The 15,794-nt window shown below is 38.1% G+C and overlaps 1 protein-coding gene across 7 annotated transcripts in view; it reads left to right on the forward strand.

Moving 5' to 3' along the window:
• RNF216 (ring finger protein 216) overlaps positions 1-15,794 on the forward strand; it is a 180,761-nt gene that overhangs the window by 8,732 nt on the left and 156,235 nt on the right. For all 7 annotated transcript variants that reach the window (XM_036826032.1, XM_036826033.1, XM_036826034.1 and 4 more), the window contains exon 2: positions 11,137-11,272. In XM_036826032.1, the coding sequence (XP_036681927.1) occupies positions 11,206-11,272 (67 nt within the window). In that variant the 5' untranslated portion in view covers positions 11,137-11,205. The remainder of the gene's footprint in view (positions 1-11,136; positions 11,273-15,794) is intronic.

Consider the following 15,794-nt stretch of genomic DNA (forward strand, 5'->3'; position numbering starts at 1 on the left):
CATTAGTCTGATCATTTTCTTGTATTTCTTTATGGTGTTTTCACCTGAGTGCATCCCTATTAGGGTTCCTCTTCCATTCCTTTTCTTTTTCCTTATAATTTATCTGTTGTTGAACCTGAATCATTTGACCTGTTAGTTTCCCAGAGCCTAGATAGGTGTTTGTCAGGCTTAAAAAAAAAATCATTCCTCCCTGGAGAGCCTTTTGAGACATTTTTTTCTGATTCTCCCCCATTAAATACTAAAGAATAAGATTTTGTTGGGTGGAATTGAATTTGGGAGGATGACAAACCATTGTAATATATAAGATCTTTTTACCCCCTTGCAGAATTGCCCCCATTGAGAATACCTGATCTAGATGGCATAATTAACGGTGTAATTCAAAAATTTCGTTTTTCAGATAGCCTCTATTCTAAAAATTAGGCTGTGTCCAGATCTGATTGTCTCTGTCAAGACAGTAGATAGTGTTCTTTCCTCAGCAGGCAGTTATGTCTTATTGTCTCTATGATGTTAGCAGTCAATGATATTCAATGTCTAGGTCCAGTAATTTTTTTTTTTTTTCCACTTGTGGGATCTTAGTTCCCTGACCAGGGATTGAACCTGGGCCACCGGAATGAAAGTGCCAAGTCCTAACCACTGGAATGCCAGGGAATTCCAAGGCCCAGTAAATTACTGAGGATTGCAAAATGGTGATATTTTAATTGAAATTTTAAATTAATACTAGAATAATTTTATAAAGAAATGATTTCCTCATCTACTATTTGGTTATCCAGTGATATAGTTTATATAGAAAAGGCAAGAAAATGCCCGATTCTTTGCCTTTGTTTTACCAGTTTTAAAGATAATGTATTGGTTGACTATTATCTTTTGAAAATGACCTTTTAAAAAAATTATGAACACTTTCATTTATACATTTTCCTAAGATGTTTGTACCATATCAATTATTATCTTTACTGAAGTTCAAAATGTTCCATCTTTTGCCAGTGGAAGCCTCTTCAGGAATTTATTCTGACAGGATTCAGTCTTTGATAAGTAGTCTTTGATAGCTTCCTTGATATGTGATATGACAAGATGTTCCATGTTCATTTTGTATGATTCCTGCCCCAGACTTGGAATTAGTAATTTGTCCCAAAAGCCTTCATCTCTTTCAATGAGAAATAGTATTTCAAATAATCTGGGCACTATGGATGTTCATTGCTACAAGCAGGTCTTGTTTGAAAACTTTTTTTTTTTTTTGGATGGAAGTAATCTATTTTACAAGTTTATACTAATATTTATAATTCAAATTTAGGACTATAGTGGTTTTACTTAACTTACTTTATTGCTTCTATATTATAATTCCTTTTTTCCACACTAAGACTCTTGATTCTCAAGGACACAGGGATTGATAGAATTAGAATATGCTATAACTTTGTTTTAACACACCCAAAAGTGTCAAAATGAAAGTCTCAGAATGTCAGCACCCACATGATTAAACAACTTTAAAATCTTTCATATGCTTCCGTCTTCCATAATTTTTATAATTGTACTGTATCATTCAATCTTAGTTATAATTTAATCTTAGTACTGCAAGTAATTATGTATTTCATGTTTACCACTAGTCTTTGTGTCAGTGTCTCTCTAGTCATTTTGGTTGCCTGAAGCTTGCTTTTCTGTTGATTCCTCAGGAAAATCTTGTAGGAAGTTCTTGTACATTGTTAAGTTTGTGCACTTTTTCCTTAAAATAAGTTTTGCTGGATATAAAATCTGTGGCTCACGTTTTTTTTTAAAGTATCTTAATCTGTTTTCAGGTGTCTTAAAGCATCACTGTAAAAATCTGTTAATAATCTTAATTTTTTCTGTTATAATTCTCAAGCCCAGATGCTAAAGGATTTTTTTCTTTCTTTCTTTAAAGTCCAGTAATTTTACTAGAATGTGTCTTGATGGTTGTCATTCTGGGTTGCTTTCCTTAGGTATGTACTGTGCTCTTTTGAAATGTAGCTTTAACATTTTTACTTTAGGAAAGTTTTTTTTTTTTCAGTCACAATTTTTTGTGTTTTCTTCCCTTTCAGTTTATTCAAGAGCTCCTTTATCTCTTCATTTTTCTATTTAAAATTTTCCTTTCACCTTTCAATTCTCCTAAAGCAGTATGTGTTGTGTTTATTAACACTTGTGCTTCTTCTAATTTAGTCTGCATTCCTAAAACACTTTATTTAATTTCTGTTTCTTTCCTGAGATATCACTTCATTTCTGAGTTTTTCTAGTTCTGATTTATGTTGTTATTTTATGTCTTATATTATTTTCTTAGTGTCCCTTAGGTTGTTACATCTTTCTGGCATGTTGTTATTGTTTATAGGGATGTTTTGCTTCTTGTTTTTCTTACACCTTTGTATGAGATTTGACATCAGTTCTTTCTTTGTTAATTTTTACTGAAATTAGCTTTTTTGGACTTTTTAAAAATTTTTTATTAGAGTATAGTTGATTTACAATGTTGTGTTAGTTTCAGGTGTACAGCATAGTGATTCAGTTATACATATACATGTATCCACTCTTTTAGATTCTTTTCCCGTATAGGCCATTACAGAGTACTGAGTAGAGTTCCCTGTGCTATACACTAGGTCTTTATTAGTTACCTATTTTATATATAGTAGTGTGTGTATGTCAATCCCTGTCTTCCAATTTATTCCTCCCCACGCCCCTTACACCCTGGTAACCATAGGTCTGTTTTCTACATCTGCAGCTCTGTTTCTGCTTTGTAGATAAGTTCATTTGTACCCTTTTTTAGATTCCACATATAAGCAATATCATATGATATTTGTCTTTCTCTGTCTGACTTCCCTCAAAAGACAGTCTCTGGGTCCATCCATGTTGCTGCAAATGGCATTATTTTGTTCTTTTTTATGGCTGAGTAATAGTCCTTTGTATATATGTACTACGTCTTCTTTATCCATTCCTCTGTTGACGGATGCTTTCTTGGACTTTCAGGAGATGTAGTTTAGGATAACTTTTTCTAACTTCACAGAGCTCCCTCTTCATACAGTGTTCAAAATATGGCAGCTTGCTTTTTAAGACTTCTTGATTCTGTTCTCTATGTTTATTTAGACCTAATTTCTCTTTCCTTTGTTTCTATCTTACTCAGTTTAACTGTTCCCAGCATTTTCTTCTCATAGGGCTGTGTCCTGCCAGGGAGCCCTGGTTGATGAGTTTCAAAACTTCATGGGTCCTAGACTGCTATATCTTTTTCAGATCTTACAGGGTCAGGGCCTCCTTGCACTTACCCACTATTGAATTGAGCAAAACTGCTTCGTAGTATTAGCTCCTTTCTCAGATTGGCCTGCGTGCTTTCCATTGAATTCCTGTCGGTTATTTGGGGTTATATATTGATACTCTTCTCAGGTTTGAATGGTACCCTGTGCTTTCTGAGGCACCAGTGATGCTTCAGAAATTGTGTGGCTCTTGGTGGTTTGTCCTCATGTGCTTGCACTTTGGAGTTTGTGGAGACTCCTTTGTTTTGTCTTGTTTTTTTTGTAAACTGGAATTCTTGTAACCATGGAATTTTCTTCTGTTTTTATTTGAAAATTTGGGGAGATTTAAAAGCTATGGTGCCACCATTACTGCCATCTTCCCAGAATTTATTTATTTATTTATTTATTTATTTAATTTATATTTGGCTGCTTTGGGTCTTTACTGCTGCGCACGGGCTTTCTCTAGTTGCAGCGAGTGGGGGCTACTCTTCATTGTGGTGCGCAGGCTTCTCATTGCGGTGGCTTCTCTTGTTGCGGAGCATGGGCTCTAGGCGCACGGGCTTCAATAGTTGTGGCTCACAGGCTCTAGAGTGCAGGCTTAGTAGTTGTGGTGCACGAGACTAGTTGCTCCGCGGCATGTGGGATCCTCCCGGACCAGGGCTTGAACCCGTGTCTCTCGCACTGGCAGGCAGATTCCTAACCACTGCACCACCAAGGAAGCCCCCATTTTTCTTTTAAGTTGTCTGATTCTTCTTTTTTTTTTTCTCTATTTTCAGTTAACATGTAGGAGTTCTTTATATTTTCTGGATAGGAGTCTTTGTTATATGTATTGCAAATTTCTTTTCCCAGTGGCTTGCCTTTTCACTCTTAATAATTTCTTTGGTGAACAGAAGTTTTTTGTCTTAATGTACAATACTTCAGTCTTTTCTTTGGTGGATAGCCCTTTTTATTTCCTGTTTAAGATATCTTTTCCAGCTCCAATTTGTGAAGGTATTTTCTTATGTTATCTTCCAGAAACTTTATTATTTCACCTTACCATTTAAATCAAGAGTTACCTAAAATTGTTTTCATCTAAGGCATGAAGAAGAGGTCTAGTTCTTTGATCTTTCCTATCTTCCCAAAATATAGTTTTCCAGTACAGTGTCATATAGTTTAAAAATCATGTTTTTCCACTGCTCTGCAGTGCTGCTTTTGTCATAAATCAGTCGTCCATATGTGAATGAATCTGTGGACTCTGTTCCATAGGTCTATTTTTCTCTTCTTTTGCCAATACCACATTGTCTTAATTACTGTAGCTTTATAATAATAAGACTTAATATCCAGTAGTATAAATTCTCCATGTTTTGTTTTTGTTTATGAATGCTTTACTTATTCTTGGCTCTTTACATTTTTCTGTAAGTTTTAGAATCATCTAGTACATATCCATTTTTAAAATCTGACTAAGGCTGTCTTAAACTTGTAGACCAATTTGGGGAGAACTGACATCTTTACAAACTGGAGTTTTCCAACCCACAAATGTGGTATGTCTCTCCATTTATTTACTCTTCTTTAATTTCTCTCAGTGATGTTTCACAGTTTTCTGTGTAGAGGTCTTACACATTTTTCATGTGTTTATCCCTTGTTATTTGATTGTTTTTGATGCTACTCTTCTAAAATGTCTTTTTTTCTAATTGTTTCATACTAGTTCATTTTTTGTATATTGGCCTTGTATCTAGAGATTTTGTTATTCATTCATTCACTTATTCCAGTGGTATCTCTGTGTACAGTTACACATACAGATATACATAATTTTGTTCTCTTGTAATCTTCTAGTATCTTTATTGTTTTCTCTTTCATGTAATCTATCTGGAATTGATGTTGATGGGTGATATAAGGAATGTATCAAGGCTCATTTTCTTCCCATATAGATATCCATTTGGCCCAGCAATGTTTATTGAAAAGGCCATTCTTCCCACTGCATTTCAGTAACACCTTTGTTTTTATGTGGGTGACCAGGTGTATGTGGCTCTGTTTCTGAACCCTCTGTTCTATTTTTCTGTCTTTGCATCAGTACCACAATCTTATCTGCAAATAATGCCACTTTTATTTCTTCCTTTCAACCTGATATTTTATTTCTTTTTATTGCCTGACTGCTTGCTACAGCCTCCAATACAGTGCTGACAAAAAAATGGTGAAAACTCTCCTCAGTTTCAGAGAGAAAGCTTTTCAGTGTTTCACTCTTCGGTGTGAGGATTGCTCTAGTGTTTTTGAAATGGCTTTAATTAGATGAAGGAAAGTCACTTCCAGTACCAATTTGCTGAGAGATTTTAGTCGTGAATAGGTGTTAATTTTGAACACTTTTTTTTTTCAATTGCAGTGACTATGTAGTTTTCCTTTATTCTAGTAATGAACGTTGCATTGCTTTGGTTAGGATTTTTCATTTGTGTTCATGAGAGATTCTAGTCTTTCTAGTAATGTTCTCATCATCATTCAGTATAAAAATTGTGGTAGCCTTGTAAAATGATTTCAGAAATAATGTTTGCTCTTTTTCTGTTCTCTGAGTTTTTGTAATACTAGTTACATTTCTTCCTCAAATGTTTAGGAAACTTTACTGGGCTTGCTGTATTCTTTGTGGGAAGGTTATTAATTACTTATTCCATTTCTTTATTTGATAGAGATCCATTGAAATTTAATTTTTTTTTTGTTCAGTTGTGGTAAATTGTGTCTCAAGGAGTTTATTTCAATTAAAATTTCAAATTAAGTGGTATAAAGTTATTCATGGTATTTTTTATATTGTGGAGTCGGTAGTGAAGTCTTCTTTAATATTCCAGATGGTGGTAATTTGTGTTCTCTCCCTTTTTTCCTTCATCATTCTTGATAAAGGTTTATCAATCGTATTAATCTTTTTAGATTTTTTTGTATGTTATTAATGTTTTTAGAGAAACCATTTTGCTTTGATTTTTCTCAGTTTTATGTTTATAATCTGTTTGAATTTCTGCTCTTATAAGTTTCTTCTGTCTACTTTTTCTGGGTTTAATTTACTGCTCTTTTTCTAACTTCTTGAGATCAAAGCTTAAATCAATGATTTTTGGGTTGTTTTTTCTTCTCTAAAGTATGCATTTGGACCTGTAAATTATCCTCTCAGCACTGCTTTAATTCCATCCCACAAATTTTAATGTGTTTTGTTTTTATTACCTTTCAGTTCAGTCAAAATAGTTTCTAATTTTCAATGTAATTTCTTTTTTAACCCATGGGTTGTTTAGGTTGCTTTATTTCTAATACTTAGTAATTTCCAATTTATTTTTCTTTTACTGATTGTTGTCATACAACACGTGCTGTATGATTTCAAGCCCAGCAAATTTGTTGAGGCTAGCTTTATGGCTCAGCATGTAGTTTGTTCAGTAAATGTTCCTGGTGCATTTGAAAATGTGTATTCTGCAGTAGTTAGGTGGAGTGATCTATAAATGTCAGTTAAGTCAGCTGTTTGATAGTGCTGTTCAAGTCTTCTGTCCAGCTGTAGGTGTGGATTTGTCTTGTTTCTTTAAGATCTGTCCATTTAAGCCATATATATTTTGAAACTGTGTTATTAAGTTCATACAGGCTTAATGTTGTTATATCTTCTGTGAGTTGACCTTCTTATCTGGATGAAATCTCCCTACTTGTCTGTAATAATACTTGTAATATCCATTTTGTCTGATATTAGTACACTCATGCAGTTTTTTGTGGGTTTTGTGAAGAGCAGGGGGATAAAATAGTTAAAAAGAGATTTCAACAGAGAACTAGAATTTATTTTTAAAATTCAAATGGACTTTTTTATTGACATATAGTTGCTGTACAATATTATATAAGTTATAGGTGTACAATACAGTGATTTGCAATTTTAAAAGGTTATATTCCATTTATAGTTATTATGAAACATTGGCTATATTCCCCGTGTTGTACAATCAGTATATCCTTGTAGCTTATTTTATTTTATTTTTTATTTATTTATTTTTAAAATTTTATTTATTTATCCATTTATGGCTCTGTTGGGTCTTCGTTTCCGTGCGAGGGCTTTCTCTAGTTGCGGCAAGTGGGGGCCACTCTTCATCATGGTGCGCGGGCCTCTCACTATCGCAGCCTCTCTTGTTGCGGAGCACAGACTCCAGACGCGCAGGCTCAGCAATTGTGGCTCACAGGCCTAGTCGCTACGCGGCATGTGGGATCTTCCCAGACCAGGGCTCGAACCTGTGTCCCCTGCATTGGCAGGCAGATTCTCAACCACTGCGCCACCAGGGAAGCCCTGTAGCTTATTTTATACCTAATATTTTGTACCTTTATTTCTCCCTACCCCTATATTATTGCCCCTCCCCCCTTTCCTGTTACACTGCTTTGTTCTCTATATGTGTGAGTCTCCTACTTTTTTGTTACATTCAATAGTTTGATGTATTTTTTAGATTCCACATATAAGTAATACTTTACAGTATTTGTTTTTCTCTGTCTTATTTCACTTAGCATAATGTCTTCCAAGTCCATTTGTGTTGCTGCAAATGGCAAAACCGTGTTCTTTTTTTTTTATGGCTGAGTAGTATTTCACTGTATAAATATACCACATCTTCTTTATCCATTCATCTTTTGATGGACACTTAAGTTGCTTCAGTATTTTGGCAATTGTAAATAATGCTGCGATGAACATTGGGGTGCATGTATCTTTTCGAATCAGTGTTTTTGTTTTTTTCAGATAAATACCCAAGAGTGGAATTGCTAGGTCATATGGTAGTTCTATTTTTAGTTTTTTGAGAAACCTCCATGCTGTTTTCCATAGTGGTTGCTCCAGTTTATATTCCCACCAACAGTGTACGAGGGTTCCCTTTTCTCCCCATCCTCTCCAACATTTGTTATTTGTGTTCTTTTTAATGATGGCCATTCTGACAGATGTGAGTTGATATCTCTTTGTGGTTTTGATTTGTATTTCCCTGATGATTAGCGATGTTGAACATCTTTTCATGTGCCTGTTGGCCATCTGCATTTCCTCAGATGGACATTTTATAACTAAAAACTACAGTGTCTGAAATTAAGAACTTATTAGATGAGTTGTTTATGTTTGATGTTTGCTTTCTATTCTTTTACTTTAAATATTTCAGTTTTCTTGTACTTACAGTGTTTATCTTGTAAAACACTCTTAGTTGGGTTTTATTTATCCATTCTGATAATCTTTGCCTTTTAATTGTAGTAGTCTGTTTATGTAATATTTCTGATACAGTTGAATTATTTAAAGTTGTACAGCATAATGACTTGACTTACATACACTGTGAAATGATTACCACAATAAGTTTAGTTAATATCCATCCATATAGATACCAAAAGAAAAAAGAAAAAAATTTTTTCTTCCTATGATGAGAACTTTTAGGGTTTACCTTCTTAGCAACTTTCAAATGTACCAGACAGCAGTGTTAGCCTTAGTCCCCATGCTGTACATTACATCCCCAGTACTTGTTTATCTTATACCTGGAAGTTTTACCTTTTGACCACCTTCATGCAATTCCCCCACCTCTTGTAAACACAAATCTGATCTCTTTTTCTGAGTTTTTTTTTTAATAGTTTTGGGTTTTTTGTTTGTTTTTAGATTCCACATGTAAGTGAGATCATACAGAATTTGTCTTTCTCTATCGGACTTATTTCACCTAGTATGATGCTCTCAGGGTCAATCCATGTTGTCTCAGATGTCAGGATTTCCTTCTTTTTTGTAGTTGAATAGTATTCCATTTTCTTTACCCATTCATCTGTCAGTGGACACTTAGGTTGCTTTCATGTTTTGGCTATTATAAATAGTGATGCAGTGAACATGGCAGTGCAGATATCTTCAAAGTATCGAGATATTTCGTTTCCTTCAGATACATACCCAGAAGTGGAATTGCTGGATCATGTCGTAGTTCTATTTTAAAATTTTTGAGGCACCTCCATATTGTTTTCTTTAGTGGCTGTTCCAACTTATAATCCCACCAACAGTGTACAAAGGTTCCCTTTTTCCACATCCTGCTAGCATTGTTATCGCTCATAACAATGAATTTTTGAATGAATGATAGCCATTCTGACAGGCAGAGGTGATTTTGATTTGCATTTCCCCCATGTTTAGTGCTGTTGAGCACCTTTTAATATACCTGTTGGCCATTTGAATATCTTATTTGGGAAAATGTCTATTTAGGTCCTTTGCCCATTTTTTAAAATTGGATTATTTGGGTTTTTTGCCATTGATCTCTGTGAGTTCTTTATATATTCTGGGTTTTAGCACCGTATTAGGGGTTATGATTTGCAGATATTTTCACCTATTCCATAGGTTGCTGTAATTGAGTTTTTAATTTTCCTTTTTTTTATATATATATAAATTTATTTATTTATTTATGGCTGCTTTGGGTCTTCATTGCTGTATGAGGGCTTTCTCTAGTTGTGGTGAGTGGGGCTACTCTTCATTGCAGTGCGCAGGCCTCTCTCTCTGCGGTGGCCTCTCTCATTGTGGAGCACAGGCTATAGGCACGCAGGCTTCAGTAGTTGCGCACGTGGGCTTAGTTGCTGCCCGGCATGTGGGGTGTTCCCGGACCAGGGCTCGAACCTGAGTCCCCTGCATTGGCAGGCAGATTCTTAACCACTGCGCCACCAGGGAAGCCCTGATTTTACTTCTTGAAAAATGTTTTTTAGTTCCTTATTTTGTTTAATTTTTCCGGTTTAATTTTACTTTTTTAAAATATACGTCCCATCTGTTCTTTGATCCTTTGCTGATGTTTTGTATGTTCTTTTGCAGTAATAGTTTTATTTCCATTTTTTCTCTTCTGTTAGGTTTTTATTTATTTGTTTATTTATTTTATATAAGCTGCTATAGATACACGTCTTTATTTTACTTTATTTTATTTTTTTGACTGCACGGGGTCTTCATTGTTGTGTGTGGGCTTTCTCTAGTTGCGGCAAGCAGGGGCTACTCTTCGTTGCAGTGCGCGTGCTTCTCATTGTGGTGGCTTCTCTTGTTGCGAAGCACAGGCTCTAGGTGCGTGGGCTTCAGTGGTTGCAGCACGCGGCCTCAATAGCTGTGGCTCGCGGGCTCTAGAGCACAGGCTCAGTAGTTGTGGTGCACAGGCTTAGTTGCTCCACGGCATGTGGGATCTTCCCAGACCAGGGCTCGAACCAATGCTCCCCTGCATTGGCAGGCAGATTCTTAATAACCACTGTGCCACCAGGGAAGTCCCATCCTGTTAGCTTTTTAGTTATTCTTTTTTCTTTTTATTTATTTATTTTTTATTATTTTGTTGTTGTTGTGCTGGGTCTTGGTTGCAGCAGGTGGGCTCCTTAGTTGCAGCTCGCCGGCTCCTTAGTTGCCGCTTGCCTGCTCTTTAGTTGCGGCACACGAGCTCCTTAGTTGTGGCACACAAACTCTTAGTCGCAACATGCATGTGGGATCTAGTTCCCTGGCCAGGGATCGAACCTGGGCCCCCTGCATTGGGAGTGCGGAGTCTTAACCAGTGTGCCACCGGGGAAGTCCCCTTATTTTTCTTTTTCTTTCTTTTTAATTTATTTTATTTATTTATTTTTTGGCTCATTGGGTCTTCATTGCTGCGCACGGGTTTTCTCTAGTTGTGGCAAGCGGGGAGCTTCTCTTGTTGCGGAGCGTGGTCTCTAGGCACGCAGGCTTCAGTAGTTGTGGCACGCGGGCCCTAGAGCACAGGCTCAGTTGTTGTGGCACATGGGCTTAGTTGCTCCACAGCATGTGAGATCTTCCCAGACCAGGACTTGAAGCCACGTCCCCTGCATTGGCAGGCAGATTCTTAACCACTGTGCCACCAGGGAAGCCCCTATTTTTCTTTTTAGTGGTGTTTTCACGATAAGCTTAGAATGCTACCTTGACCAGGTATGTGGGAAGAGTTTTGATATTCCCTTATTCTTAATTTTCTTTTTTTTTCTTTTTCAGACTCTTTGGAACAGGTAGTCACCATGTTTAGATATTAGCAAGTACATAGGTGTATGTCTGCATTGGAAAATGGCAGAGGGAAACAACAATGAAGAGGTAATTCACTTGAACAACTTCCACTGCCACCGGGGACGAGGTAAGTGTTCTCACTTTCTCTCTTTCATCATTGCTTTTTCCCTTAGTGTTACAGTTATATTGTCTTTGAAATGAATCTGTTCTGCACCATGTAAAACCCAGAGACGTTTCGTTTTTAGATCTCAGGACATCAGGTTTAAACGGACTCGTCAGACTAGAATTTTGTGTCAAATGGTGATTCCTGCTGGCATGAATGAAGTTTAAGAATCTTCTGTCACAAGTAGATTAGATCTTAAGGGGTAGGAGTATGGGAACTGTGGTAGTTCCTCAGTTTTTGAAGGAATGGTGACTGCAGAGGAGTGCTCCTCCAGACCTATACATTCTGAAAGTACTGAATCTGCTGCTAAGCACTTCTGGTCCCTCATACAATACTTAATTTCGTTTTTGCCAGAAGATTCCGGTTTAGCCTTACAAGGAATTTTAGGACGTGTATTCTTTGACTTTACAGTTTAAAATTGGGGGAAATTCATTGATTCATAAAGGGAAGGGAGCCTACATTTCTCTAAGATTCTTAAATGCACATGAAATTTCTTATCAGATCGTAATTCACAGTTACATCTAGACTAAAAGGAAAAACGTTATGCTGATGAGTAGGAAAAGATCATAAGTATAAATTCCATGGAAAAAGTTATACCATTTCTTGTGTGTTTTCCCGTTGATAATATTTTGTGCTTATGAAGAAGTTTTTTTTTTCCAGCAGAAGGTAAATTATATATATATGGCTTTCAGATCATTTAAAATTGAGCAAATTTTATTAAGGAAGTAAATTGAGAAAAACAAATTTGTTTAAGCTACGCAAACTATGAAAACAAAAGAAATACTGAATTTTTTAGGATTTTGTTAATGTGTATTCTAACTTGGTAGTGACTGTAGCCATAATTTATTGTGATTTAGGAAGTTTTAAATCCTACCTATAATTTGTACGTATGATCATTTCCAAATTTTCTGAACATGTATATCAAATTAATATTGTGATTGTTTTTTTAACTGGGTCTTAAATATACTTCAACAAAGTTTCTTTAAGAGCAACTAATTTCTTCTGGGAAATCATCGGCTTTAGAGGTATATTTTTCTGTTGGACACGTTTTGTGTATTTTGCACCCATCGTGAGGAATTTTGTCGTGAGGAATGTGTGAGGAACTATACACATTTTAAGTGTATAGTTAAGTGAGTTTTGAAAAATGAATATACCCATATAACCACCACCTCAATCATGATGTAGAACATATCCAGAAAGATTCCTATATGCCCCTTTGCAGGTAGTCCTCACCCCACTCCTGAACTAAGGAAACCACTGATTTGCTTTTTGTCACTATACAGTTTCATATAAATGGAATCATACAGTGTTTACTGTTTGTCCTGAGTTTTTCTGCACAGCATAATTTTTTTGATTCATCCATGTTGTTGCATGTATCAGTAATTCAATCCCTTTTAATTACTGAATAGTATTCACCTAGAATTCTATATCCAGTGAAGATAGCCTTAAAAATAAAGGTAAAACAGGGCTTCCCTGGTGGCGCAGTGGTTGAGAATCTGCCTGCCAATGCAGGGGACACGGGTTCGAGCCCTGGTCTGGGAAGATCCCACATGCCGCGGAGCGACTAGGCCCGTGAGCCACAATTGCTGAGCCTGTGCGTCTGGAGCCTGTGCTCCACAACAAGAGAGACCGTGATAGTGAGAGGCCTGCGCACCGCGATGAAGAGTGACCTCCACTTGCCGCAACTAGAGAAAGCCCTTGCACAGAAACGAAGACCCAACACAGCCATAAATAAATAAATAAATAAATAAATAAATAAAATTTTAAAAGTAAATAAATAAAGGTAAAATAAAAAAAGATTAAAAGTACAAGAATAAAAAAAGATACATTATACAAATAGTAGTCCTCAAAACAGAGCTGTTAAGTCTATATATTATCAGATAAAGTAGACAATCCAGCCAGAAGTGTTAATAAAGATAAAGAATTCTGGGAAAGATAGAGTCTGGGAAGATAGAACAATTCTAATCTCTATAGAGTAGTAATATGGTATCAAAATATACAAAGAAAAAATTGACAGAACTAAAAGGGGAGTTGGACAAATCTACAATCAAAATGGGAGATTTTAACATGTTTCTTTCTATAACTGAGAGAGACCAAGCACACAGAAACATTTGTATGAATATGGAACACTGGAAGAACACGATCAACAAACTTGACATAATAAACATATATGATGGGATTGCCACTGTACTCGGGACAGATCCCGGCGGCTGAAACCCTGTCTGCCCTCCAGGCCGCACACCAGGTGTTGCTGTCTCTAAGCTGAACCTGGTCACCTTTTTTGAGCAAAGAGCCCTGGGATGTGAAGAAAAGGAGACAACAGTCATACACCTAGAGTGTGAGTACAGAGAGACCTTCAAGATGGCAGAGGAGTGAGATGTGGAGATCGTCTTCCTCCCCACAAATACATCAAAACTACATCTACGTGTGCAACAACTTCTACAGAACACCTACTGAACGCTGGCAGAAGACCTCAGACTTCCCAAGAGGCAAGAAACTCCCCACGTACCTGGGTAGGATAAAAGAAAAAAGGAAAAACAAACAAAAGAATAGGGACGGGACCTGCACCACTGGGAGGGAGCTGTGAAGGAGGAAAAGTTTTCTCACACTAGGAAGCCCCTTCACTGGTGGAGACGGGGCGTTGTTGGGGGGTGGAAGCTTCAGAGCCACAGAGGGAGAGCACAGCAACAGGGGTGCAGAGGGCAAAGTGGAGAGATTCCGCACAGAGGATGGGTGCCGACCAGCACTCACCAGCCTGAGAGGCTTGTCTGCGCACCCGCTGGGGTGGGCGGGGGCTGGGAGCTGAGGCTCAGGCTCCGGAGGTCAGATCCCAGGGAGAGGACTGGGGTCGACTGCATGAACACAGCCTGAAGGGGGCTAGTGTGCCACAGCTAGCCGGGAGGGAGTCCGGGAAAAAGTCTGGACCTGCCTAAGAGGCGAGAGACCATTGTTTCGGGGTGCGCAAGGAGAGGGGATTCAGATCACCGCCTAAACGAGCTCCAGAGACAGGCGCGAGCTGTGGCTATCAGCGCAGACCCCAGAGACGGGCATGAGACGCTAAGGCTGCTGGTACAGACACCAAGAAGCCTGTGTACAAGCACAGGTCACTGTCCACACCTCCCTTCCCGGGAGCCTGTGCAGCCCGCCACTACCAGGGTCCCGTGATCCAGGGACAACTTGCCCGGGAGAACACACAGCGCACCTCAGGCTGTTGAAACGTCACACCAGCCTCTGCCACCGCAGGCTCACCCCACATTCTGTACCCCTCTCTCCCCCCGGCCTGAGTGAGCCAGAGCCCCCTAATCAGCTGCTACTTTAACCCTGTCCCGTCTGAGCGAAGAACAGACACCCTCAGGTGACCTACACGCAGAGGTGGGCCTAAATCCAAAGCTGAACCCCAGGAGCTGTGCGAATAAAGAAGAGAAAGGGAACTCTCTCCCAGAAGCCTCAGGAGCAACGGATTATATCGCCACACTCAACTTGATGTACCCTGCATCTGTGGAATGCCTGAATAGACACCCTTATCCCAAAATTGAGGCGGTGGACTTCGGGAGCAACGATATATATATTTTACTTCTTTTTCTCTTTTTGTGAGTTTGTATGTGTATGCTTCTTTGTGTGATTTTATCTGTATAGCTTTGCTTTTACCAACTGTCCTAGGGTTCTGTCTGTCCTTTTTTTTTTTAACTTTTAATTTTTTTATTTTTAATAATTATTATTTATTTTTTATTTTAATAATTATTTTATTTTATTTATTTTTTCTTTCTTTCTTTTTTTCTCCCTTTTCTTCTGAGCCTTGTGGCTCACAGGGTCTTGGTGCTCTGGCTGGGTGTCAGGCCTGTGTCTCTGAGGTGGGAGAGCCAAGTTCAGGACGTTGGTCCACCAGAGACCTCCTGGCTCCATGTAATATTAAACAGCAAAAGCTCTCCCAGAAATCTCCATCTCAATGCCAAGACCCAGCTCCACTCAACGACCAGCAAGCTACAGTGCTGGACACCCTATGCCAAACAACTAGCAAGACAGGAACACAACCCCACCCATTAACAGAGAGGCTGCCTAAAATCATAATAAGGTCACAGACACCCCAAAACACCATCGGATGCGGTCCTGCCCACCAGAAAGACAAGATCTAGCCTCTTTCTCCAGAACACAGGCACCAGTCCCCTCCACCAGGAAGCCTACACAACCCACCGAACCAACCTTAGCCACTGGGAGCAGACACCAAAAACAGCAAGAACTACAAACCTGCAGCCTGCGAAAAGGAGACCCCAAACACAGTAAGTTAAGCAAAATGAGAAGAGAGAGAAACACACAGCAGATGAAAGAGCAAGGTAAAAACCCACCAGACCAAACAAATGAAGAGGAAATAGTCAGTCTACCTGAAAAAGAATTCAGAATAATGAGAGTGAAGATGATCCAAAATCTTGGAAATAGAATGGAGAAAATACAAGAAACATTTAACAAGGACCTAGAAGAACTAAAGAGC

The sequence above is a fragment of the Balaenoptera musculus genome, chromosome 15 (genome assembly GCF_009873245.2).
Source record: "Balaenoptera musculus isolate JJ_BM4_2016_0621 chromosome 15, mBalMus1.pri.v3, whole genome shotgun sequence".
NCBI classification, from domain to species: Eukaryota; Metazoa; Chordata; class Mammalia; order Artiodactyla; family Balaenopteridae; genus Balaenoptera; species Balaenoptera musculus.